Source organism: Lepidochelys olivacea, assembly GCF_965140295.1.
Source record: "Lepidochelys olivacea isolate rLepOli2 genome assembly, chromosome: 14".
Taxonomy (NCBI): domain Eukaryota; kingdom Metazoa; phylum Chordata; order Testudines; family Cheloniidae; genus Lepidochelys; species Lepidochelys olivacea.
The window spans coordinates 2,360,320-2,387,092 of NC_140424.1; the positions used below are offsets into that span (position 1 = coordinate 2,360,320).

At 41.9% G+C, this 26,773-nt stretch overlaps 1 protein-coding gene across 2 annotated transcripts in view; it reads left to right on the forward strand.

The window, feature by feature from the left end:
- RPTOR (regulatory associated protein of MTOR complex 1) overlaps positions 1-26,773 on the forward strand; it is a 304,649-nt gene that overhangs the window by 35,885 nt on the left and 241,991 nt on the right. For both annotated transcript variants that reach the window (XM_084646962.1, XM_084646963.1), the window contains exons 2-3: positions 1,380-1,482; positions 12,429-12,511. In XM_084646962.1, coding sequence (XP_084503088.1) covers positions 1,380-1,482; positions 12,429-12,511 — 186 coding nt within the window. The remainder of the gene's footprint in view (positions 1-1,379; positions 1,483-12,428; positions 12,512-26,773) is intronic.

The window sequence follows — 26,773 nt, forward strand, 5'->3', positions numbered from 1 at the left end:
CAGAGGTGTTAACGGGCCATTCTACCTTGAATGGTCCCTTAGAATGTATGCTAACTACTCATGTTAAAAGAAAAGGAGTACTTGTGGCACCTTAGAGACTAACCAATTTATTTGAGCATGAGCTTTCGTGAGCTACAGCTCACTTCATCGGATGCATGCCGTGGAAACTGCATGTTTAATTGTTTAACTCATGTTAAACAACCTGTTCTACCTTGCAATTAGCTGTTGCACTTGGAGTACCTTTCCAAGACCTGAAGAAGAGCTCTGTGTGGCTCCAACGCTTGTCTCTTTTATCAACAGAAGTTGGTCCAATAAAAGATATTACTTTACCCACCATGTGTCTCTAGGAATATTAGTCATAGGTAGCAGCATAAGGGTTAATATTGTCATAAAAGTTCCATTAAGGTTATCAAATTTATTTGAGAACTTGTCAGATGTGGTGGAGTCTTAAAGATGAACTGTAAAATTTTAAAAAAATAATTAAAAATTCCAAGTCCTTCCCAGAATATGTATTCTAGAGTTCTGGGGGCTTCCCTCTCTCCCCACTCTCCAAAAGCTGGAGACAAACTCCTAAAGAGTAAAGATTGCAGTTCTGTTATAGGTAATATCCCCACCTCTGCTCCTGAAAGGTTTAATATTTTTTAAAAAACAAGTTTTTCATTTTTATGTTTCACTTGGGGGAAAAAAAGGTACATTCACATCATACACCCCCTTTTTAAGGAGAGCACTTTAAGTGTACCTCAGATTGCCAACACACATTAAAGGTCTTAAAAAAAAAAACCCAACCAAACAAAAACCACACCTTCTAGGCCACTGATTTTTTTTTTAAAATTTTGTGTGTGTGTGTCTATTGCTTGAGTGGTCACTTAAGGCAAGGTTTACTGTATTCTGTTATTGATCTGGAATCTTGAATAGTGTGTTCACATTACTTTTTAATAAAGCATTTCAGTTAGACATTGACTAATCCAGGATGCTTGGCAGAAATCTATTGGCATCTGATCTGCATAATGTACAGCAGTATGGGCCCTGGAAATGAAGAAATCTTAGCAATGTAAGACTTAAGTACAGCTTTATTAAATCTCTTCTGAGAACTGGAGTGAACCTGTTGGATGTTTGTGAGAATTCAGTGAGATTGCAGATTAACAAAGTAAGAATTAACGCAGTTCTGCTGGAACAAAAAGAGAACTTTCATAGCTTTCTTATCTCCAATTTTTCTTCCCACTCTTAACAGAATGCTTAAACTGTTGCTTGTTAAGGATGGATTAACAAAGCTGAACTTGAACTCTTTCTGAGAGTTATAAGGTAGCACTGAGAATTACAGCATCGGTAATAAGTGGTGAATTTTTGCACTAAGCATTATTATTTTCTCTTGTTTCTAGATGAAGACTGTTAGTGTGGCCTTAGTTTTGTGCCTAAACGTAGGTGTTGACCCTCCTGATGTGGTGAAGACAACTCCCTGTGCGCGTCTGGAGTGCTGGATAGGTAAGCTGACTGAATATCTTTGGCAACAGTTTGGAAATGTTGCTTTGTCTCACTAATGCTCAGGTGTGTGAGCTCATTGCAGCCCCACCAGCATGTGTTTCCTGAGCTAAAGGTAGGTTCAACAAAAGAATATCTGACATCTGATTTGAATATGTCGGTGTAAATAAGACCTTGTCTACACTACACAATTACAGGTTTAGAGTAGCAGCCATGTTAGTCCGTATCCGCAAAAAGAACAGGAGTACTTGTGGCACCTTAGAGACTAACAAATTTATTAGAGCATAAGCTTTTGTGGGCTACAGCTCACTTCATCAGAAGCATAGAATGGAACATTATAGTAAGAAGATTTTATTTACACATATATATATACACACACACACACACACACACACACACACACAGAAGGTGGAAGTTGCCATACAAACTGTAAGAGGCTAATTAATTAATTAGGTCAACATAAGCTGCCTTGTGACAACCTAGCTGTGGATGTATCTTTACTTAAGTTTGGCTCCTGCCAATGTAAGTGCCTTTCTATGCTGATTTAGTAACACCACTTTCCTGAGCGGCATAGAGTTATATTCGGTGTAATTAGGTCGACAGTGTCAGTGTAGACACTGCGTTACTTACATGGACTGTAAATGGCCTCCTTGAGCCATCCCATAATGCCCCACACTGGCAATACAGTCGACACAGGTGTGTCTGGTAAGGATGCGTGCTGCCAACACAAGGAGCCAAGTGTGCGCGCACACAAGCGATTTAATAACTGTGGTGGCTGTATGCTGACATAAGTTATGAGGACATAATTTGGTAGTGTAAAGATGGCTTTAGGCAATTATTTCCCCAACAGTAAGTGCTGTGGTATGCGCTACTTCCTGGTTTATTCCAAAATGCAACATGTGGAGGAAAAAGATGATTCTGTTAGCTGTTTGTTTATTTTTTTTAGGTTTACAAAGTGCCTAAGTAAAGCGCTAGATGGTTACATTTTAAAAAGACCATGTCCTAAAAAACTCTTTGGCTATTTTGGATTGGGGGCATGAATTTAGAAGATAAGGTGTTGTACTTAAAGTACCGCACAGGATCTTTTCAGGGGGAATAAGGCAAAATGCCACATTTATTGGTAATACATGTATCAATCAACACTGTATCATATGCATATGATATATATTACACTCATATACATTCTTAAAAGACTGCTTACGTTTAAACATTTTCTAGTAGACCCAACCTCCTACTGGGGCTAAAATAGCACTGCTTATCCTCTTCACTCTTATTTACCAATACTTCTTTTCCTGGAGCGAGAAATTTAATTCTCCTCCCTTCTTTCTCATACCAGCACTCTACGACTGGGGGAGTGAGACAGCTACATCTTCTCCTCTCTTTACCCGGGCTTCAGCCACTGGGGTCGTGCACACCTTTAATGATTGATCACTTTTAATATTTTTCAATGTTTATGATCACTTTTCCATACTACTTAATACTTTTCCATTACTCAGTATCAAAGTTAGTTTCATTACTCAATAAATGCTCATGGTACCTTTCCCCCTTTCGCAATTCTCCACCAAAATTTTGTACTTAAAGTACCGCACAGGATCTTTTCAGGGGGAATAAGGGAAAACGCCACATTTATTGGTAATACATGTATCAATCAAACATTTATCATATGCATATGATATATATCAGCGGTTCTCAAAGCTGGTCCGCCACTTATTCAGAGAAAGCCCTGGCAGGCCGGACCAGTTTGTTTACCTGCCGCGTCCGCAGGTTCGGCCGATTGTGACTCCCACTGGCTGCGGTTCGCCGCTCCAGGCCAATGGGGGCTGCGTGAAGGGCAGCCAGCATGTCCCTTGGCCCGTGCCGCTTCCCGCAGCCCCCATTGACCTGGAGCAGTGAACCGCGGCCAGTGGGAGCTGCGATCGGCCGAACCTGCGGATGCGGCAGGTAAACAAACCGGTCCGGCCTGCCAGGGCTTTCTCTGAATAAGTGGTGGACCAGCTTTGAGAACCGCTGATATATATTACACTCATACACTCAAATACACACACACAAGCATACTCCGTCTTGTTGTTGTTACCAACTAGTTGCTCCCCTTAACTTCACTGGCCAGGTGAGTTAGATGGGGTGAGGGTGGAGCCGGGCTTCTGCCGATCCGGATCGATGCTCCAATGTTGACAAGATGAGACCCAGAGTCATCTGCAGACACCTCACATTTATAGCAGCTTCCCTCTCATGCAAATCTGTCCCAGATTCAAAATCTGGGTCTGTGTCCATTGGTCCTTTGTGCTGCTTCCCTCTGGGTGTTGTCCCAATGCTGCAGAGAGGGTGTTCCCAAAAGAAGGTGCTTGCTTCTAACACCCAAGGCCGTCAGTATGTCTGATCTTCTTTAGTGAGCCCACTTGACAAGTTTTATTGTTCTTGGGCCTGGCTTCCATCCCCTCTCCAACTGTTGCAGCTCTCTGAAGGTGCCTGCCTTCCATGCCTTTCTCACTCACATGTCATTCATTCAACAGGGCAATTGATTACAAAGTGCGGGGGAGATTTTATTCTACTCTAGCAAAAAGACATTTTTCTTCTACCTTTAATTATACTATCTTAGGGGCTATAACGTTATATCAAGGTTCAATACAAAGTTTCTATATAAGGATCTGATACAAACTTCCTATATCAAAGGACTTGATAGAAAGTTGTATGAAAATAGAGGTTATATGTGGATAGGTTTAATACAAGGTTATATGAAGAGACATAATACCAAGTCATATGAAAGTTATGTGAAGATGCTTAATGCAGAGATTTATCTGCAAAGGATCCTTCCCAGAAACCATCCTGCTGACAGCCCTTACTCTTATGACTGTGTGCTTCGTTACTGTGGTGGTGGATACCTGTCTCTGGCCTTTTAATGGAAAATGGGGATTTCCCCCATGTTTTGGGGCAAAAGTTAGATTGCTGTCAAATTCGTCTCGTGCTAATAATGTTGGGATGTGAAGTATTTCTCATGTGCAAGCTGTCTAACAGCTGTGTTTTTTTTAACTGGAAGTCGAAAATGTCTAGCCTCATCAGTAAATGAAACCGAAAGGCATGGCATCTAGAACTTGGAATCTTGGGGCTTACAACAGACTGAAGCAAATTCTCCATTGTACAGAGTTCCTGGTTTTCAAAATTGGCTTTCTCTTGTTTCCACCCTCACTGAAACTGGTATTCAACTTTTCTTACCAAAGATGTCAAAAATGCTGAAGATGTTAAAGTAGTTAAAAAGCACTGAACATGCACCCACAAATGTATTCCAATGCACCAGATGTATTTGCTGGAATGAGCAGTTCGTAGCATTAATTTCTTGAGTGAAATATGAAACTCATCAAAAACTAAATTGGGTGGGGACAGGACAAAATGAACAATCAGGACTCCTCCAAATATGATGATTAGTGATTGACAACCGCAAGAAAAATTGAGTACAGTTCTTTTGTTTTAATTTAAAATATATAAAAGTGCCTTTTACACTTTTACATAAATTTTAAATAGTCCCATAAAACCTTTACTGCAATGTTGTTTTGAGATAACAAAAGAATGGATTATGGTAACAACTCCTTGTTATGAAAGAATCCTTCATAACATTTTGGCTAGCTGCCGGTGGAGGGGGGAGAGCCATCCTGGGTAGTGCTGTTATAGTGTCATTTAACAGGAGTTAGGATTGAGTTTAGAGTCCTATCTTGTGAACTCTAGTAGTAGATGGCCGGCACACTCAATCAAAAAGTCAGATGCAGTTCTTATCATGCCTCCTGGATACTTCCCTGAAACTATCAGAATTACTTTGGTCTTTGCCGTCTAGCCTTCATTCAGAACCTCCTAATGTCAACCAGACATCAGGGAAGTCATTGAGAGCTAAGTGTCATCATCATCTGGTACCTTATCCCATGCTTCTTCACTAACCCTTCCACAAGCCCAGTGTACACATTGCACAGGAAGGGAGACAAACTAGAACCTCGGATGAGCAAATGCCCCAAACTACCCTCTGGAAATTCTGCTTGAGGACAAACTGAGCCATCCAAGAGGAGCACTACCCACTTGTGATGTGGTCTGCTAGCAAGTCAACGCCAGCTGATGATTGATGATGTCCACATTGTGTTTGCATGTTGTAGTCCATAGTGCTGCTGAAACTTCAGAGTTAAAATTATAGCATTAAAGCTTAGAGGCTTATTGACAAAATACGACATTTTAAGGGCTGTACTATAACTGCCAAGGCCCACTGCTTTGAATGTGCTTGTGAATTGTTTTGTAAGACGATTCTGTGGACTAACCCTTGCTGCTGTGGCAGTCTTATCCAGACACCTTTGGTGCTTAGCTAATAAATTAAAAAACATGGAGTCTAAAGAGTGATTAGGTAATTCTTCCTTCCCTTTGCCTTTCCTTGAATCTGTCCCATGTATCTCCCTGGAATGAGAGTTGAAGGAAGTATGCAGTTATGAATTCTAGCAAGGTGAGGGACTGGTGTGCATATCTCTGTTAATTTGCCCTCAATGAGCAGAGAAACATGGCTGAACTTGTTTCCTATTTGTCTTCATGAAAACGAAGATTCGGCTTCTACTCCAGGTAATACACACTGTTTCCATAATGCTTCCTTTGCTTTTTAGAGGAATGACACCTGTCCTTTCTTGTTTTGTTTTTGTTTTGTTTTATGGTCAGACATTAAATGCCACTACAGTAATGAAGAAAATGCCATCCTAGAAGATGCATGCCCTGTAGCATGCAAAGAAAAATCTCTGTTTAAAAGTGCTATAAATGAGCTGAATGCTGAACAGGGGGAGATGTAATTCTGCAGAAATCTTTTTATATATACCACCGAATAGAAGTTGTGCATCAAAGCAAGGCAGGAATATGTAGAGAGGTTTGTCAGGGCCTTTGTTTGGAAATGCAATAACTATAAAGCTGTGCTCAATATACATAAAGAAATGCCCATTTTTGTCCATTTATTTAAAATGTCAGAGCATGTGTCTGTAAAAGTCACAAGAAAATGAAAGTGTCTCTGCATAAGCTCTTTGTCCCTCCTCCCTGCCAAAAATGCTGCAGCCATTGGGACCGCCATGCAAACTGTAAAGTTATAATTGCTACAGCCTTTACCAGCTTCAGTTGTTGGTCTTATTTTGTAACTAAATGGAAAGATTACTGCCTCTTCCCTATCTCAGTAAAGAGAAAATATAATATATTGACTTATTCCTGTATAATAAAATCAATAACTAAAATTATAAAGAGGTTCTCTTCATCTCTCCACAAATGCCACTCCCTGTGCACATTGCCATCTAATTAGTCAAATTCTGCCAAGGCTATCGCTATTTTCAAGCGTTAGTATGAGGTTTGATAATGTCAGTCCTGTTGTTCAGCATGAAGTCCTCCAGAAGGCACAGGTTAGCCCATAGTGGGTGAGTAAACTTTTTTTAAAAAGTTACTTATTGAATGTGCCTAGTCTCCCTGGTTTCCAACCTCTTATTATTAACCCCTTCATTGGCTGGTTTTATAGAGTGGCACCAAGTTCATTATTTTTGTACAAGGCTGTGAAAGGACCTCATTAAAAATGCTGGTAACCCCTGAGGCATTCCAAAGCCCACAGTACACATGGCTTCACTAAGTGAAACTAAAGTATTGTTCATTAGGCCTTTTATGCATTTTCATAAATTCAGCTTGAACTGTTAAGTAATCCGGTATGATTGCCAGTGTGTTTTGTTTTTTAATCAAAGGGGTACTGTGGTAGCACATTTGTATAGTTAACCTGCTATCAGTATTTCTTTGATGAAGTCTGAGGGGTTTTTGAAGATTTATTATTCACCAGTTCCAAAGGGCTTGTGGTTGAAATTTGGCTTAAATGACAATAGGCTGAGTGCAGCTTTTCCACAGTTTGCTTGTTTTCAGAATAGTGGAGAAAATACATTGTTGCAGTTTAAAATAGAGGTTTTTTTACCTAGAGACTATATTGGTGACTGTTGGAACTGCAGGATCATTCGTGCAGAGTGCCCTGCTTTTGCATTAAAGGAGCTTTTGCATTAAAAGACTGATCTTCCCCAAAGAAATAAATTGGCTAAACTTTCATTAATTTCTGAATAGGGGCCTATCAAATTCAAGGTCCATTTTGGTCAATTTTGTGGTCATGGGATTTTAAAAAATCATAAATTTCATGATTTCAGCTATTTAAATCTGAAATTTCACAGTGTTATAATTGCAGGGGTCCTGACCCAGGAAGGAGTTGTGGGGGAGAGGGTCCAGGAGGTTATTGTAGGGGGGGGTTGCGGTACGGCCACCCTTACTTCTGCGCTGCTGCTGGTCAGGTGCTGCCTTCAGAGCTGGGCAACTGGAACACAGCGGCTGCTGGCGGGGAGCCCAGCTCTGAAGGCAGAGCTGCCGCCAGCAGCAGCATCACAGAAGTAAGGGTGGCCTGGTATGGTGCTGTCTGCAGAGCTGGGCCCTCAGTCAGCAGCCGCCACTCTCCGTCTGCCCCGCTCTGAAGGCAGCAGTGCAGAAGTAAGAGTGGCATCGTATGGTGTTGCCACCCTTACTTCTGCGCTGCTGCTGACGGGGTGCTGCCTGCAGAGCTGGGCACCTAGCCAGCAGCCGTTGTTCTGCAGCTGCCCAGCTCTGAAGTCAACACAGAAGCAATACCATGACTCCCCTAAAATAATCTTGTGACACCCCCCGCAACTCCCTTTTGGGTCAGAAGTCCAATTAGAGAAATGCTAGTCTCCCCCATGAAATCTGTATAGTCTAGGGTAAAAGCACACAAAAGCTAGATTTCATGGTGGGAGACCAGATTTTTACATATTTTTCTTGGCCGTGAATTTGGTAGGGCCCTATTTGTGAAGCAAGGCCTGACCTTGAATTTATGTAGATAGCTGCTCTTGGATAAAACTGAATGGGAAAGCCCATGGATTTTCTTCTCTTTGCATCTCTTCTAAAATCTCAGTGCTTGCAAAAGGATTAATGATTCATCTCCCAAAATGCCTAAGAAATAAACCTTTTTATGAAGAAAAAAACGGTATATTTAAACGTTAGTGTTGATTTTTGGTATATACAGCTACCCTGCTGCCCACCTTGGCAACTGTTTGTGTACACTGTTGACATCTGCCTGGCAATAGCCAGAAAGAGCTTTGAGCAGCTAGAGTCCTGCTTGCTATTTGACCTTGACATCTTGGCCAAGTATTATTTGAAGTGGTGACAGAACCTAAATGTGCTTTCCATCTCACTAGCAGATTAGCTTATTTACAGCTACAGATCCTTCTGAACAATCAGCCAATCATTTTTGAACTGTACCCTACTTATTTGGGGATGAAGCCTGACTGCTCTCTGTCCTTTCAATAACACAACGAGAAGATGTGCTAAAATCCAGTTGAGATTCGCATTGCTCCGTGGGCTTGCCAGCTACTCCTGGGGCTTCAGTGCTGCACCCTTATAGATATCTACCATATCCTCATTATTGCACCTGTTGAATACTGTGCCGCAGTCTGGGGCTCCAGTAGTCATTGTGGCTAGTTGGACTCAATCAACCCTGCCCTTTGTATCCTTACTTTTGCGATGTGGACAGTTCCAGTCTCCTACCTTCCACTCACGGCTAGCATTGCTCCCCCTGGTGGTTAAATGTGAAGGCAGAGCCCTGGCCACATTATTGTGTGCAGGCAATTGTTCAAACAGCTTACTTCACAATTTCATCTCAAAGCCATATCGAAAACACTGGGGCTGACGTCAGATGCCCTTTTACTGAAATAGTTGAGCCTCTCAAATGTTACGAATTACACCTGAGAGGACACGCACACAAATGCTGCGTATTACACCTGGTAGGACACGCACAGTTCGAATCTAGGTTGAGGCACATAAACAAAGTCCACAACTGCAGAGTTCCCAAAAGACACTAAGTTTATTACGCTCGAGAGTGGTGCCCCCCTGCTAGCCAGGAGGGGACCCTAAATACAGATTATACAAAGGTTATATACTTTTTAGCAAAGCATGTTGCCCTCGTGCATTGGAAACCTTAGCCAATAAACAAACCCTTGTCTTATCTACCACCTATCCCTGCTTGGTGCGTTCCTCGTGCTATACCAGTATGTTAATTACACAGCATGGTCCTAAAGCCATGCATCAGTAACCTTTATTATCAGGATGGGAGGCCTCACATCAAGTCCAAGAGACAGGGAGTTAGAGACTGACAAAAACCAGATACTGGGAGTCAAGGCAGGCTGGAGACAAGGAGGATTTTCACAGGGATTCAGTATCTAAGGATCACTCCTCCTGGTGTATGATGTGCTGGCATTTAAACAATGGTGGGCCCCAAACCAAAATGGAGTCACGTGCTAACTTTTCCTTAACACAAACGGTATGTTGGACGCAACCTTTCTAGGGAACAATGGCAACAAGTGATATGGGACTATATTTTGGATCTATGGCGCATTTCTTGGCAGATAGACAACTCAGATCTGCATCTCCTTGTCTCTCTAGATCAGATTGTGTATGCCCCTCAGAACAATCATATGAATCGGAAGATCCTTCTTGTTATAACAGGAGATGTTGTAATTGCAGGTGGTTTAACTTACATCTTTACTGGTGGGGCTTCCTGAGCTCCCCATCCTTCCCCTGGGGAGCTCAAGAACAAACAGTGTGCCATCTGGTTATGGATTGCTCGATCATCTTGTTGGTGGAGGGTGCACTTGATGTCCACAGATGCTGCTGCTGTGATAGGGGCTATGTCACTTTCTTAACATCTAGTTAGTTGTTTTTGCTGTTAGAAGCCATATGCCAGAAAAAGCTTTTGGTCTGGTAAGAAAATCTCAGTAACCATAAAAAAAAACCCTTTAGCTTCCCCCATACTTTATAAAGTGGTGTTATGAAATTCTGGTGCTGGAGGTATGCAATGGAGTATTTATGCTAAAGAAAACACTAATATGACTTCATCAGTTTTATGAACCTTGCTTTTTGAATCAACAAGATTCTACATTAAACTGGCCAGTACTAGCTTCTAGATTCTTGATACTCATTGTGGCCAGTTACACGGCCATGGGCTTTGAGTAAAGCAGATAAACAGCAGCTGAAATTGCCAAGTATATTGGAACAGTGTCTACGGAGATGAACTTTGTGCTCAAAAGTATAAAAAGCTTTAAAAAGGAGTTAACCAAATCTCTGTTAATAAACCTTTTCTGAGTATTAATATAAAATCTAGGTCCTCTCACTGCCATTGTTCCCCTCCCTTACCCCCAAGATTGGTGTATTTTTTGTTGTTGGCTCTTATTTAATATTCAAAGATTTAATATTTAAAAACCTAAAGTTACACCTCACATTTTTCCTAAGAAGATTTTGACTTCCCACTTTGAGGAAAAAATGTTCCTATTGCAAGTTATTGCAGACAGTGCTGCTCTTCAATTCTGTATAACAGTAGATAAACCTGGGGTCAATTCCTATGGATACTGCCCTTAGGTAACTATGGTGAAAAACTTTGTGAATGAATTTGAAACTGATGGTTTTACCTTTAAAATAAATATCTTGAATCATGGAAGAAGCCTGTCTTAGACTATCATGAAAATATTTTATTACATGCACTAGCCAGGAGGCTTAAAGTGAGGAAAACTTTATTCTCTCTCTTAAAAAGGTTGTAGACCAGGGGTAGGCAACTTATGGCACGTGTGCCGAAGGCAGCATGCGAGCTGATTTTCAGTGGCACTCACACTGCCCGGGTCCTGGCCACCGGTCCCAGGGGCTATGCTGCTGGCCTGGATTACCGGCCGCCGGCCCCCTGTCAACTGGGGTTCTGTCCACCGGCCCCGCTCAGCCTGCTGCCGGCCCCAGGTCCCGGCCACCAGTCCAGGGGGCTCTGCTGCCAGCCTGGAGTCCTGGCCGCCGACCTGGGGCTCTGCAGCAGCCCCCAGCTGTGGCCCACTGGCCCCAGCCTGGGGCAGTGAGGGGTGCAGACAGGGGCAAGAGGGGGCGCAGTTCACACCCACCTTAAAAATTGTTCCAGCGCCACTCTACTGGGATATTTTTAAGTCCTGATTTGCTGCTTACCTCACGATCATGCCACGTGGAACAGCGTGCTGCGTTGAACGATGAGATTAGAATGTACATGCAGGAACTGGAATCAGGATTTTCTTACAGATTTCCAACGATTTGGCCCAATGCTTTCTTTTCTAATTAAACCTGAAAAGTTCAAAGAAAGCGACTTGGATTTGTCTGTATTGCAGTGGATGGGTGTTGAAGATTTCAAAATGCAGGCCATTCAGTTAAAAAGCTCAGAATTGTGGGCATCCAAGTCTGTTCTGACCTGCTGGAGGTCTATGCCAGCGAAATTTAACTGTTCGAAGAAAATTGCGTTTGCAATGCTTTCAGCATTTGGATCTACATACCTGCGTGAACAGGTATTTTCACACATGAAATCTGTCCTCTGTCCCTCTCGGAGCCAGTTAACAACTGATCACTCAGAAGCCTGTGTGCAGCTTACAGTATCCAAATAGGTGCCAGACATTGGAAAACTCAGCAAGGGCAAGGATCACACTAAACTGATAAGATCTGCATTTTAATTTAATTTTAAATGAAGCTTCTTAAACATTTTAAAAACCTTATTTACTTTACATACAACAATAGTTTAGTTATATATTATAGACTTATAGAAAGATACCTTCTAAAACCATTAAAATGTATTACTGGCATGTGAAACCTTAAATTAGAGTGAATAAATGAAGACTCAGCACACCACTTCTGAAAGGTTGTAGACCATACTTCTGCACAAATAGTGACTACCCAGACCATTAATTTTGTCATCTGAGTTCATATTGAACTTGACAGAAACCTAGCCTGGAATAAGTGAAGTTGGGTTATGGAGTCAAATACTCATTGAAATGGATTTTTATTTATTTATTTTTTTTTGCCTTGTGTAAAAGCAGGCAATTTAGTAGTGATCAAAAATACTCATTTATGTTTTCTATTTCTAGATCCTCTGTCAATGGGTCCTCAAAAAGCTCTGGAAACCATTGGTGCAAATTTACAAAAGCAGTATGAAAACTGGCAGCCCAGGGTAAGTGCGTGTATTTGTTCTTGACTTTCCCCACAGTACCTGTCCCTGCATACCCGATACTATTATGGGATAAACTGGCTTAGGTTAAAAAGGAAGTTATGCATCTATTATATAACTTAGTGATCTCGCAGCCTCCATTGCTTGCCTGTCCATGCTCGTGGATAGATGCTTGGAGGCTCTCAAACTCAGTTAGCTTTATGCTTCATGTCGCTCCTGGCAGTGGTTCCCAAACTTGTTCAGCCACTAGGGCAGGGAAAGCCTCTGGCGGGCCAGGCCGGTTTGTTTACCTGCCGCGGCCGCAGGTTTGGCTGATCGTGGCTCCCAGTGGCCGCGGTTCGCTGCTCCAGGCCAATGGGAGCTGCTGAAAGCGGCAGCCAGTATGTCCCTCAGCCCGCGCCGCTTCCAGCAGCTCCCATTGGCCTGGAGCAGCGAACCGCAGCCGTGATCGGCCGAACCTGTGGACACGGCTGGTAAACAAACTGGCCCGGCCCGCCAGGGGCTTTCCCTGCACAAGCGGCGGAACAAGTTTGGGAACCACTGCTCTTGGCTAATGCTTTGTTTAACCATGGCAGGGGTAATTGTTCAAACTCTAGATGCTACATTTGATATATTTATTAATTTTTTTTTTTACCAGATCATGGTCTCTTTTCTGTAATGAAAATGTTCTTGGTACATTTCTGCAACCTCAGCTACTTGGAATGTGTATCTCTTGGCTCGCACTACTAAGTGGGAGCCAAGAGATACACATTCCATTTCTTAATGTTTTGGGTGGAACAAACTAATAATCTTGTAAGGCCTGTAGCTAATATATGTTCCTGATTTTGCTGAGAGGTACTTTTAGGGTTCAGTCACTGACTGTTAACTCTGCCTCCTAATGCAGTGGTTCTTAACCTGTTTACCACTGTGTGCCGCATATGCAGCTCTTAGTGTTATGTGGGATGCATCCCACACTAGTGTGTGTGTGTATAATATATATATATATATATACACACACACACTCACTCTCTCTCTCTCTCTCTCTCTCTCTCTCTCTCTCTCTCTCTCTCTCTCCACCTACCTACTTACCTGGCTCTGAGGGTGTCACGTGGGCCGCAGCTGTGTACTGATTGGTCCGCAAGTGGGCTGTGGGTTGAGAATCACTGGCCTAATGTATGGCAGGCATATATTTTAGAAATGAAAATGTAATGAAGATTTGATCATAATGGCATAAAGCAGGTGACAAATAGCCAGCAGCTTGCAGCTGTCTTTTCATTCCTTACTTTAAAATCACTTTTGAACCTTGGGTAAATTTCTTCGCTTCCTGATATTTCAGTGCTCAACATTTTAGGAGCCTCATTAAGGCTCATGAGGATGGAAGTGTATCATTTAATTTTTAAAAAAATAAAATTTTAAAACCTATTGAGTTATCCCCAGCATCATTAATTTCCTAGTTTGTCCTGTCCATGTCCTTTTCTACATGTCTTATGTTAGACTGTGAACTATTTGGGGCAAAATATCTTCCTCCTTATGTACTGTACAGCATTGAGCACATTGTCATTGTTACACATTAACTTCTCAATATGAAATGCATTTTATGTGACCTGGTTTGTTCAGAGGAGAAGCAGCTTTACCAGTTGGGTTTGACTAAAATTTATGTTGTGCTTTATATCTTATACTGGTGGTTGAAATTGTTTTATTTCCTTATGTTTGTGAACTTAGTCCTTCATGGTTATTGTTTCATCTTTTCCTTTTAACTCATATTTTCAATATTTTGATCAGCATCTTTGAGGTTCATATAACTTATGAGGGGACTGCTGTGCTTCCTGCCTGCTATACTGCCAATCTTATTGTTTCATGTACAAAATCAATCTACTGTTTTTATTTTTTTTGGCTGAAATCTTCATCAGTGGATGGTTTCAGAGTAACAGCCAAGTTAGTCTGTATTCGCAAAAAGAAAAGGAGTACTTGTGGCACCTTAGAGACTAACCAATTTATTTGAGCATGAGTGGATGGTTTAGGAGCATGTCTTGAAATCTGGAAAATGTCTTTGGTATTTTGTTCCACTCAAAGCAGCGATGCTTGCTGAGAAGGACTTTGCCTTGGTTTTAGAAATGCCCTCAGGTAGTTTTAATCAGTCATTCTAGTTAAAATCTAATTGGTTATGCGTTGACATGAGGATGTTTCATAATTAATTATTTCTATATAATTTATAAAATCAATATAGATAATACATTTTGTTTTTTGTTTGGTCCTTGAGCCATGAGGCACCCAGTCTTGCTGTTTTCATGGCAGGCATCTCTTCCTGAAGACATTTTTGTTCTTTGTAAGGTCTTTGTTCAAGGTGATAGGTAGGTATCTGTTAAGTTTTTTAGTACCTTTATCTAGCTTGGCTTTCGTGGTGAGGGTATTCTTCCATTGGAGCAGAAATGGTTCCCTTGGAGTACAGTTGCTGTAGGAGTCCTGTTCCATCTTGTTCTGTCCTCCATAGGTTCTCATACCACACTCATCACCATAGTACGTGAATGCCTTTCAGTAGTGCATTAAGTAATGCAATTAAACATCTGTCACATGGTATGTGTTCTCTCATTGGGTATGTCTACACTGCAATTAAAAACTCTCTTTGCTAGCCTGTGCCTGTTGACTTGGGCTTAGGTTGTGGGGCTGTTTAATTCCAATTTGGACTTCAGGGCTGGGGCTGCCGCCTGAGCTCTGGGACCATCCTACCTCACAGGATCTTAGAGTCTGGGCTTCAACCCAAGCCCGGAAGTCTACACTGCAATTAAACAGCCCCTGAGCCCATGCCCTGAGTCAGCTGTCAAGGTCAGCTTTTGGTGTCTAATTGCAGTGTAGACATGCCCATTGTTCCCCCAAGCGAAGAAGTGTATGCAGTTTTATTTTGGTAGCGTTTTTGGTAGGGTGGTTTTTGATATTAAATATACAGGTTGCTGTGTGTGTGTGTGTGTGTGTGTGTGTTAGAGAAGGCAAAGTCAAAGAAATGCACCTTGCACCTGCAGTGGAAGATGGTGAGGTTTGTGACAGTCATTCATTCTTGGGCTGGTTCATTCCACAGTCTTAGAGCAGCCCCCATGTAAGTAGTCTCCAGCACAGAAGATCTTTACCCTTATTGTAGAGAATTCCATTGTGTCAGAAGAGCAAAGTTATTGCCCACAGTCTACCTTTTCTGATACACTAAAGAAAAGTGACAAGTTTAGTAGAGGATGTAGAAGGTATAGTGAAACTAGGCAGCCTTTCAATCCATTATCATAGTTCCTACATTTTCTGTCTCAAAGCCAGAGAAACAGTAACATTTGAGCAGAGATAATTAATCTATTCAGAACAGTCTCTACCTGTTAATAGCGTTTAATTTTCCTATTATTTCATGGTGACGGGCTGGGAGTGAACAGCCAGATCTACAGATCACTTTCTCTATACAACTGTTTTTAGTTAAGTATTAAATGGATGTGTGTTTTTGCATCAGCATTTCATTCTTTTAATAGGTATTTGTTTGAGGGCCCTGTCTTAGTTGTAACTCAAAATGTATTTAAGACAGGTTAATTTTCTTTTTACATTTTCATTTTGGGTATACTGGAAACTTTCTCTTTTGATTCCCCTTTTTCAGGTAAAGGGTTTCATAATTTTTGTGTTGCACAGAAAACCCAATTTCATAGGTCTCTTCCTTTAACTGTTTTCTTTGAGCTCTTATGTAACTTGTAGTATTATAAGGTTACTTAAAAGGGGTGTGCCATCTGGAGTGAGAGACAGGTTTGACTACAAGGTCCTCCTGAGTACTGACAAGAGTATGCCCTGTGTGTGAAACATCAAAATAGTTGTAATGAGTGACACTGGTTATTACACATGATTGCATTTATTACATTTTCTCTCTTTTACCAGAAGAAGTTGGTCCAATAAAAGATATTACCTCACCCATCTGGTCTCTGCATTTATTAAGTAATGGAATTTTAAATTTTCATAGTACAGGTTACGTCAGGTATCTTCCATTTCAACAGTAATTGGGGAAATGAATGCTCTAGAACACATCTGATGTAAAACTCATAATATACTGTGTGGAATCTAACAGTAGACCAGTAAAACACCTTGGTGCACAGTAAAAACAAACGTGTCTATGCTGTTTTCATAACTGAGCCCATGGTACTGGAGACTGGTGAACAGGCCTCTGTAGCAGCAGGTACTCTGTGTGTGGGAAGACCTCATGCTGCCTTGTAGAGTTTGCACAAAACATGAGGCAATTACTGAGCTCAGATGTTTGTGTGCAAGGTGCCTGGCTCTTAAAAGTAAATCACAGCCCTTTGAAACATTGCAAAGCTAAACACGTACCACTTTATTGCACTCTACAGGGCTCTTGAGTTTTCTGCAGTAATAAAGCGAACTTGATGTAACATCTGCAATAAAACAATAGGAACATTATTGAATTTCCTAGATCTTTGATGTAAATATTAATAGATCTAGTTTTGTCTCTTTTGCGGTTTTTGACATGGCTGGGGATTTGGGGGAGGAAAGAAGACTTGGAAAGGGAAAAATTTGGCAAACTGAAATAAGGCCAGGTCATTAAAACCTTCTGAGAGAGCTAGCTTTGTGGAGCTGCCTGTGTGAACTAGGAAACACCTGTTGATATCTTTCATATAGTGCAGGCATGAATAGTGCTAATTAACTGTATGCTGACCACTGAACACCTAGGATCATCTTCCCAGTACAGTTCTTAAGATTTATCATCCAAGAATTATCACAGGACATCACTGCCAGTGCAGTCTTGTTTGTCTGATGTTCTTCATAGGATGTTGTTTGAATCAATGTCTAGGAAATTATTGGTCTGAAAAAAATACAAATACATTAGGCAGAAATCCTGAAGAGGGGCAAGCTTGAAAATTCTATTTGTTTCTGGTTGCTTCCAGGCTGTGTCTGGTACATATTTCCTTGCCAGGTCTTATTGAGCCCCTTCCTAAATAATTTATCAGTTTGCCATTGCTTGAAGTATTTCTTCTGATTAAATTTAAGACTTTTGCTTTATTGCTGTGTAGCTATATAAATTTGTATGCTGCAGGAGGGGAAAAACACTTCAGCCGTTGTTTCATCTGCAAAATACTGAGGTTAAATAACATTTCAGTCATTTCATTGCAAGTCTCAAATGAAAGTTTTATTGGGAAAAGGGAGTAGGAGATTACAAAGCTGCGGGCGTACAGTGAAGAATTTCTCTCTCCGAAGAATTTTCGTCACAAATTAGAATGTTGGCAGTTCAGGATGGAGATAATTTAGGTGGTGGTGAAAAAAATGAATTGGGGAAAAAGCAGTCTTTTCTATACACTGCCACCCTCCTTTCCTGGAGCAAAATACTTGATAGGTTTACTTTACAAATTCTTCATGTACTCAGTAAAAAATATTTAGATGAGAGAAACTGATCAAACTTAAACGGTATCTATCTGTATGTGTTCTTCCCTTCCTTCCCCTCACAGGGTACTGCCACCATCATAAAAGTAATGATAGGGAATAGTCAATTACACCTCGGCCTATGTGTGATGGCAGAGTGTGGTGAAGGTTTCAATTTTGCTGAGTGAGATGATGATTGGTGTTTCTGTTGGCAACAGTGCATATACACCAGGAAAATCCATCATGCAGTGCAAAAGGGATGAACTTCCTTTAGCTTAGTTCCCTGTGTGAAAAATCGAGACATAGTCAAGCATGCAGTAACGTGGGAACAATAGACATCTAATTGTTGACAGCACTACTGCAGTGATGAGTTTCACAAATATGCAGACGCTACTGTGGCCCCCTTCTGTACAGAGCCTACTGCTACATGAATCAAAAATTGGAAGTCCATCTAAGCACAGCCTGAGGCTTGAGTTCTTGTTTAAAGGTTCTGAAGAATTTTTGTGACAGAGATAGATGATTGTGTAGCAGAGGGGGTCATGTGGGAGGGTGAGATAGAAGGGCAGCTTGCTACAGTCACGCTTTACAATTTAGTATTCCTTTTCTGATGACCTTGCATGAGAGAACACAAATGTTTTTCTGTAACCTCTTGGCTGGACTCCCCTGAATCGGGCTAGAACTGCCTGGGTATAAAAAGCACTAATTCCCCATTGTAGTTTGGCTGTTAAGCATGGAGCATTACACAGAAACTGCATTGTAAAAAGTCTTCCCGTGGTCACTGACAGGTTCTCATAAGGGTGCTGAATATCACCCCTTGCTCTGGTTGTAATGATCAGCTCTTCAGCTGCCTGGATTCTATCCTTCCCTGGACACTGAGGTCTGCTTACTTCATATTGTGTATGTATTTGTGACAAATTGTAAATGAGGATGTGTAGCCAGAGGCAAAATTGTAGGCTGGATGGCACACAGTTTACATAATTCAGGATCTGATGTGAAGTAGTTTGCAGCATATGCTCATTAAATTTGCATGAATTTAGATTTTTTTTCTATTTGATTGACTGTGGTTTTTAATACTTTTTTGTCTTTTAACTCCAAACTGCTCAGAATACTCAGAATAATGTTGGCTCCAATATATGTTTTGTTTGAATTTCACCCTTGTTTTAACAATGCTCTGCGATTCTGCAGTATAGTCACTATTCAGAGACTCTGAATTGTGCTCCTGAACCAGACGCTTCTGCAATACCATACTTTATTCCCACACAGTAACTTCCTCAACTCCCTACAGGCCAAAAAGTGATGTTTAACAAGTGTTCCTGAATAAAGGTCAGGTTGACAAACCTAGTTTAAAATAATTCTTCACATTCCTGTACTGCCACTGCGTCACATTAGTGACCCACAGAAGATGAAATCTCATCTGTCCGCGCTACCTTATCATAACTAGACTGAGCAATTTGACCTTTTAAGAACTTTTGTGTGTGTGTGTGCGTGCAGTGTGGCACTCATTACTACTGTGCTGAGTACCCTAAAATGCTACAGCTATATACTAGTAGGGCTTTGCACAGCCATCTGGAAGGCTGAAATTCAGGAGCGTGTGCAATTCCCTCGTACTCCCTGGCAATGATGAACGTACAGCAGAGGCAGTAAGCTTGATCAAACAGGGAAGAGTGCTCTCATAGACTCCAAGGCCAGAACGGATTGTCATGTTCAGCTAGTCTGACATCCTGCATAGCATTGGCCATAGAACTTCCCCCCCCAAATAATTCCTAGAGGACATCTTTTGGAAAAACATCCAATCTTGATTTAAAAATCAAGTGGTGGAGGATTCACCATGAGCCTTGGTAAATTGTCCCAATGGTTAATTATCATAGAATCATAGAATATCAGGGTTGGAAGGGACCTCAGGAGGTCATCTAGTTCAACCCCCTGCTCAAAGCAGGACCAATCCCCAACTAAATCATCCCAGCCAGGGCTTTGTCAAGCCTGACCTTAAAAATATCTAAGGAAGGAGATTCCACCGCCTCCCTAGGTAACGCATTCCAGTGTTTCACCACCCTCCTAGTGAACAAGTTTTTCCTAATATACAGCCTAAACTTCCCCCACTGCAACTTGAGACCATTACTCCTTATTCTGTCATCAGCTACCACTGAGAACAGTCTAGATCTATCCTCTTTGGAACCCCCTTTCAGGTAGTTGAAAGCAGCTATCAAATCCCCCCTCATTCTTCTCTTCTGCAGACTAAACAATCCCAGTTCCCTCAGCCTCTCGTCATAAGTCATGTGTTCCAGTCCCCTAATCATTTTTATTGCCCTCCGCTGGACTCTTTCCAATTTTTCCACATCCTTCTTGAAGTGTGGGGCCCAAAACTGGACACAGTACTCCAGATGAGGCCTCACCAATGTTGAATAGAGGGGAACGATCACGTTCCCCTGATCCTCACTGTTAACAACTTACACTTTATTTCCAGTTTGAATTTGTCTAGTTTCAATTTTATACCTTTTTCTGCTAGACTGAACAGTCCATTATATTAAATATCTGTTTCCTATGTAGATACATACAGACTAATCAAGTCACCCTTTAGTCTTCTCTATATTAAGCTAAATAGATTGAACTCCTTGAGTCTGTCACTATAAGGCATGTTTTCTAGTCTCATAGACTCATAGATATTAAGGTCAGAAGGGACCATTATGATCATCTAGTCTGACCTCCTGCACAATGCAAGCCACAGAATCTCATCCACCCACTCCTGCAATAAACCTCTCACCTATGTCTGAGTTATTGAAGTCCTCAAATCGTGGTTTAAAGACTTCAATCTTTAGTCCTTTAATCATTCTTGTGACTCTCCTCGGAACCCTGTGCAATTTATCAGCATACTTCTTGAGGATATTGTCCAAGAGTGGCCCCTTTGGAGTTGGTGTTGACCAGCTTGTTGGCCAGATTTGTTATAATTTAGGGCCTCAGAAGCAAGAAGGAGATGGAATTATTAAGGCAAACCGACTTTGTGAAGGTTGGTGTACTGATCTTAGTATCATGTTTGCAACACTTGGACTCCTCTAGTTCCAATTCCAGAAGGTGACCCATCTCTTTGTTCTTCTGACTGAGGTCCTTTCTGCTCTGTATGCACTCTAAAGATCCCATGGCGGTATTTGTAGGACGAGGAAAGGGTTTGCTGCCCCAGTGTTCTGGGGCAAAATTTCTTTCTTCATAGATTTTCAGTACAGGAACTCCTCACTTAAAGTCGTCCCGGTTAATGTTGTTTCATTGTTACGTTGCTGATCAATTAGGGAACATTTCTCATTTTAGTTGTGCAATGCTCCCTTGTAACGTGGTTTGGGAGCCGCCTGCTTTGTCCACTGCTTGCAGGAAGAGCAGCCCGTTGCAGCTAGCTGGTGGTGGTTGGAACCAGGGTGGACCGGCAGCCCCTCTATTAGCTCCCCGCTCTCCTAAGTTCCCTGTGCAGCAGCTGCCCAGCAGGCTATCCATTGCCGGCAGTTCAGCTGTCCCTCCCCACCACTGTCATGTGCTGCTCCTGCCCTCTGCCTTGGAGTTGCTCCCCAAGACTCCTGCTTGCTGTGTGTGGGGGGAGGGGAAGAAGATGGGGGCTAATGTCAGGGTGTCCCCCTCCCCCCTGCTCCTGCACCCCGCTTACCCCATCTTCCATAGAGCAGGAGGGACATATGGATGGAGGGGGTTGCTGTCCAGTCTCAGCTTGGTGATCCAATTAACAAAGCAGTGTACTTCTGACCCCATTCTTCATACTTAAAGGGGAAATGCGCATCTCTATCTCTCAAAGACACACAGGGTTGTGTGTCTGTCTCTGTCTGCCCTCCCTCCTTTTCTGCTGCCTTGTAGAGTATGAGAGTTAACCCTTGAGGGCTCAGCCAATTGCTAGTTCATCATTTGGTAGTAAGGCATTCCCTAGGAAATATCCCACCCTCCGACTCCTCCCCCTCAACTGAGCTTCACAATCATCATCACTGTGTACCAGTATTAAATTGTTTGTTTAAAACTTACACTGTGTGCCTGTGTGTGTGTATGTATGAATATGTACATATGTCTCTCTCTCTGTGTGTGTGTGTGTATGTATGTTTATGTAGTCTTTTGTCTGGTGAAAAAAATTTCCCTGGAACCCAACCGCCTCATTTACATTAATTCTTATGAGGAAATTGGATTCGCTTAACATCGTTTCACTTAAAGTCGCATTTTTCAGGAATGTAACTACAACGTTAAGTGAGGAATTCCTGTATCTTGATTGCTGCTCTTTATTCCTGAGGTGATTGCATTTTACTGGTGATATATCTAAATTTTATTCTGTGCTTGTGTGTGGCTTTTTATTCTTGTTTTTTCTGTTTTGCTTTGTTTTTTGAGTTAAGTTTGGCTTATGAAGGTGCTAACACTTGGTTTATTATGTATGGGAAACAGTCATGCTGGAGTGAGATTTTAGTGCCATTGTTTGAGGGTGGATTATTTAACTTTGACATTCTTTTTTATTTGATACACTTAGTGGCCATGGCAAAAATAATTGTTTGTAAATAAAATAACTGTACCACTTTGAGAGTCTACCAAAATGTTTATTTTTAAAAAATGCCGTGTGATTGAATAAATAAACCAAAAATGTGTTAGCTTAGTGGTTCTCGGTGCGTCTGGAAAAGGCACCTGCTGTGGATGAGCAATGGAGAGCTGGCTAGTGACATGGTTCTGGGTGTTTTCCTTGTTTCCTGCCATTGCTTTTGAAGTTGCCACACAGAGGTTAATGTTGACTGTCAATGGGAAGGGAGTTAATGGAGATATAGTCTTGGGACTCAGAAGTAGACTACATTATGAAAAAGTCTGTGAGCCTGTTAACTTACAGGTTGGCAATCACAAAGAATAAGTGAGGAAAGTCAAACTTGGTTCACTTTCTTTTTATTCACCTGGAATATAAAATCCCCATCTTTTTCTTTTTTTGGTAGGGGAGTGTGTGAAAATTCAATGAGCAGAACTGATTTAGGAACTCTCCTTGTTTCCTATGCAGTTCATCTGTGTACTTGATCCAGACTTCCTCACTTTTTTCCTCCTGGGCCCACAAGCTTTTCTAGGCAGTGACTCTAAAGTTGCAGTAACGCTAGCCAGCTTTAGGCTCTGACGACATTGGCGCTTTACAGTGCTGCAGCTTTCTCGCTCAGGAGTGTGGAAAAAACACCCCCAAGCACAGGAAGTTACAGCGCTGTAAAGCGCCAGTGTAAACAGTGCCCTAGCGCTGGGAGCTAATCCCCTCGTGGAGGTGGAGTACCAGGAGCGCTGGGAGAGCTCTCTCCCAACGCTGGCGCACGACCACACTCGCGCTTCAAAGCGATGCCACGGGAGCGCTCCCCCCGGCAGCGCTTTGAAGTTTCGAGTGTAGCCATACCCTTAGACACCTCTTTTGTTACATTGACTTGAAGCATCTCGTCTCATCCAACAGTAGTAGTGTGTATTCTGTGGACTATGAGAATTGTGTTTGTGTTTTACTTTGATCACCAAAACGAAGGCATTAAGATAACCAATATTCATTTTGATCATGCTGATGCAACAGAGACCATAAAAGCGAAAGCTCTTCAGTTCATTGTCCGATCTCAAAGAGAGAGGGTGCACTACTGGGCTTTGTGATTGCAAGTCACTGAACAAATCCTATATTAAACTTCTGGACAGTCGAACATCAAACTCCTTTTTAACAATTGCACTGCAATATAATAGCCTATGGAAAATAACAGAATTTTTTTTATGTAGCTTGTGGTTACTGTTTTTTGGCTCTCTCTGGAAGTTTAGCATTTTTTAGCTCCACACTTAAAATCAGGTTTCAGAGTAACAGCCCTGTTAGTCTGTATTCGCAAAAAGAAAAGGAGGACTTGTGGCACCTTAGAGACTAACCAATTTATTTGAGCATAAGCTTTCGTGAGCTACAGCTCACTTCATCGGATGCACCCACACGCTCAGATATCTCTATCCCTGTCCATCATGACTCAACCCTGTTCCAGTGGGTCCAACTGTGGAGAAAAAGGTTAGTTTAATTTCAGTCCTTGCTCCTTGCCTCTGAGTCTGTCAAGTAAGGTGTCGCTCATGCCAACTGATCCGATGAAGTGAGCTGTAGCTCACGAAAGCTTATGCTCAAATTGGTTAGTCTCTAAGGTGCCACAAGTACACTTAAAATTGTGTGTGTGCTTGGTATTCTCAACGCGGTTAGCCGTGGGCAATAATACAACCTGTACTGCAGTTGGAAAGAGCAGCCCCTTACTTGACAGACTCGGATGCAAGGAGCAAGGATTGAAATTAAACTAACCTTTTTCTCCACAGTTGGACCCACTGGAACGGGGTTGAGTCATGATGGACAGGGATAGAGGTATCTGAGCGTGTGGGTGCAAGAGAGAGGAAAGGTTGCATTGCCTCTGTATCAGTTTTGTGGATTGCGGACTTCCATCTGCCATAGTTCATTATCACTAACTTAATGTACAGATTTCAGAAAAAAAATTAAATGGGATGTGCATTTGAGTCTGGGTATTTCCTGTACTTTCAGGCTAACTGGAGTGGCACCACGGTTCAGTGAATATTCTACAATCATTGTTAGAGCGCAGAGCCTGAGTGTGTGTGCTTTCTAAACAAGCACTCCTATCTCTGCGAAGTGAGTAGACATTGGCCCGCGCTGCTTGAGCCTTGGAAGCGAGCCAGTGAAAGGTGTAATGGTGTGAAGCGCTCAGCGAGCGAACTGTTTCAAGTGAGTACACTGAAAAAAGTGTGCAGATGAGCTGCAATCATCATGCTGTCCAGCCTCATGCTTCATTACTCTGTTAGTCGGCTGGGAGAATGCCAGAGCTCCCCAGCCGACTCTTCTCTCTCACAGTGGAAACGTGTGTGAGCAGCAGCCTCTCCTTGTATTCCAGCTGTAGCAGACTTTGCTTCAAAAAGAGTCCAGCAAATAAGTAGATTTAGTGTGTGTCAGGGTTCCTTCCTCACTCTGAACTCTGGGGTACAGAGGTGGGAACCCACATGCAAGACCCCCTAAACTTATTTTTACCAGCTTAGGTTAAAAACTTTCCCAAGGCACAAATTCCACCTTGTCCTTGAACAGTACGCTGCCACCACCAAGTGATTTAGACAAAGAATCAGGGAAAGGACCACTTGGAGTTCCTGTTCCCCCAAAATATCCCCCCAAGCCCTTACACCCCCTTTCCGGGGGAGGCTTGAGAATAATATCCTAACCAATTGGTTACAAAGTGAACACAGACCCAAATCCCTGGATCTTTGGACGCAAAAAAAAAAAAAATCAATCAGTTCTTAGAAGAAGAATTTTATTTAAAAAAAAAGAAAAGGCAAAAATCCCTTCTGTAAAATCAGGTTGGAAGATAACTTTACAAGGTAACAAAAGATGCACAAAACATAGAGGAACCCCCTCTAGCCTTAGTTTCAAAGTTAAACCAAAACAGGGATAAATCTCCCTCCAGCAAAGGGAAAATTCACAAGTTGAGAAAACAAAGATAAACTAATACGCCTTGCCTGGCTGTACTTACAATTTCTTTAATATGAGACACTGGTTCAGAATGGTTTGGAGGACATGGATTGATGTCCGGTCCCTCTTAATCCCAAGAGCGAACGAACACAGAAGCAAAGAACCCAAAACAAAGCCCCTCCCCTGGTTTGAAAGTATCTTTTGTCCCCATTGGTTCCTTTGGTCAGGTGCCAACCAGGTTATTTGAGCTTCTTAACCTCTTACAGGTAAGAAGGAATTTTAGGCTTCCCGTATGGTTATGAAATGTGTATCAAAAACAAAAGGAGTTTTTTGTATAAATGTGGTAAAGGAATTGGCCTGGCAAAAGGATCAAGTTCCAGGCCATGGAGGTGAAATACAATAGGAAGATTCCTCATCTGAGGTTAGGTGTGTGTCACAAGGTCAGTGTTCGTCAACCCAGCCAGAGCACATTTAATAAAACTAGCTGCGGAATGAGTAACAGGGAAAGGCTAGTTGTAAAAAAATGTGGTTTTATTCCTTCAGTGAAAGTGCGTTTGTATAAAGGACTATGGCAATGGTAGTTAAAAATGTTTTTTTCACAGTCTGCATTGATTTGGGAGAGGGAGAAAGCTGGGGTCCTGCTACGTTGTTATGGTGGCATCTCTGCCTTTGCACAGAGACTTATACTGCTGCAACTGATAGACATAATTTGGGTGTTTCCATTTAAAGGCTTTTCTTGTATTGAGTTCAGCATTGTTTCTATATCATGTAATAAACTGCCTGAATGATTGTAGGGAGTGGGAGATGTTAATCTGTCTCTGCGATTCAATCACACTAAATTGGGTGGCTTGTCATCTGTGGAACATGTATCCCCCCTCTTTCTGCTTTGTGAAGCCAAGAGCTATGAGGGCCTTTCATACTCCTCATGATAATGAAGGGCCTCAAAACCCAGTCACTGCAAATAAAAAAAAGTTGTTTTCCACCTGCTTTTAACCCTGAGTTAAACAAACATGTGGAAATCATTGAGCACAATATTAATTTTTCTGGTTCAGGTGCTACAATGTAATCACCTTCCTTCCTGATTCCCCCTTTCTCTCCCCTCATTTCTTTGAGATATTTATCTTCGGTAACAGCATGGAGATATTTTGATGCTGAGGGATCTGTATTGAATATTTATTAGAACCACATCTGACTGACCTCCAGTGGAGGAGGAATTGCCTGTGGCAGCCAAGAGTGTTAATCAGGGCAGAAGTGTGGCTGAGTTCAGAGGACCTGGAAGGCAGAAGATAAAACTTGTTCTTAATAGTGGCATTGGGAAGGGTTGCCTAGGCCAAATTTTGGCATTCAAGAACAACTCTGCATCTTCCTTCTCTTTTTAATAATAATTAAGGACTATCTGTTGTTCAGTATTACTGAATGCTGAAGACACAATGTTGCTGCCC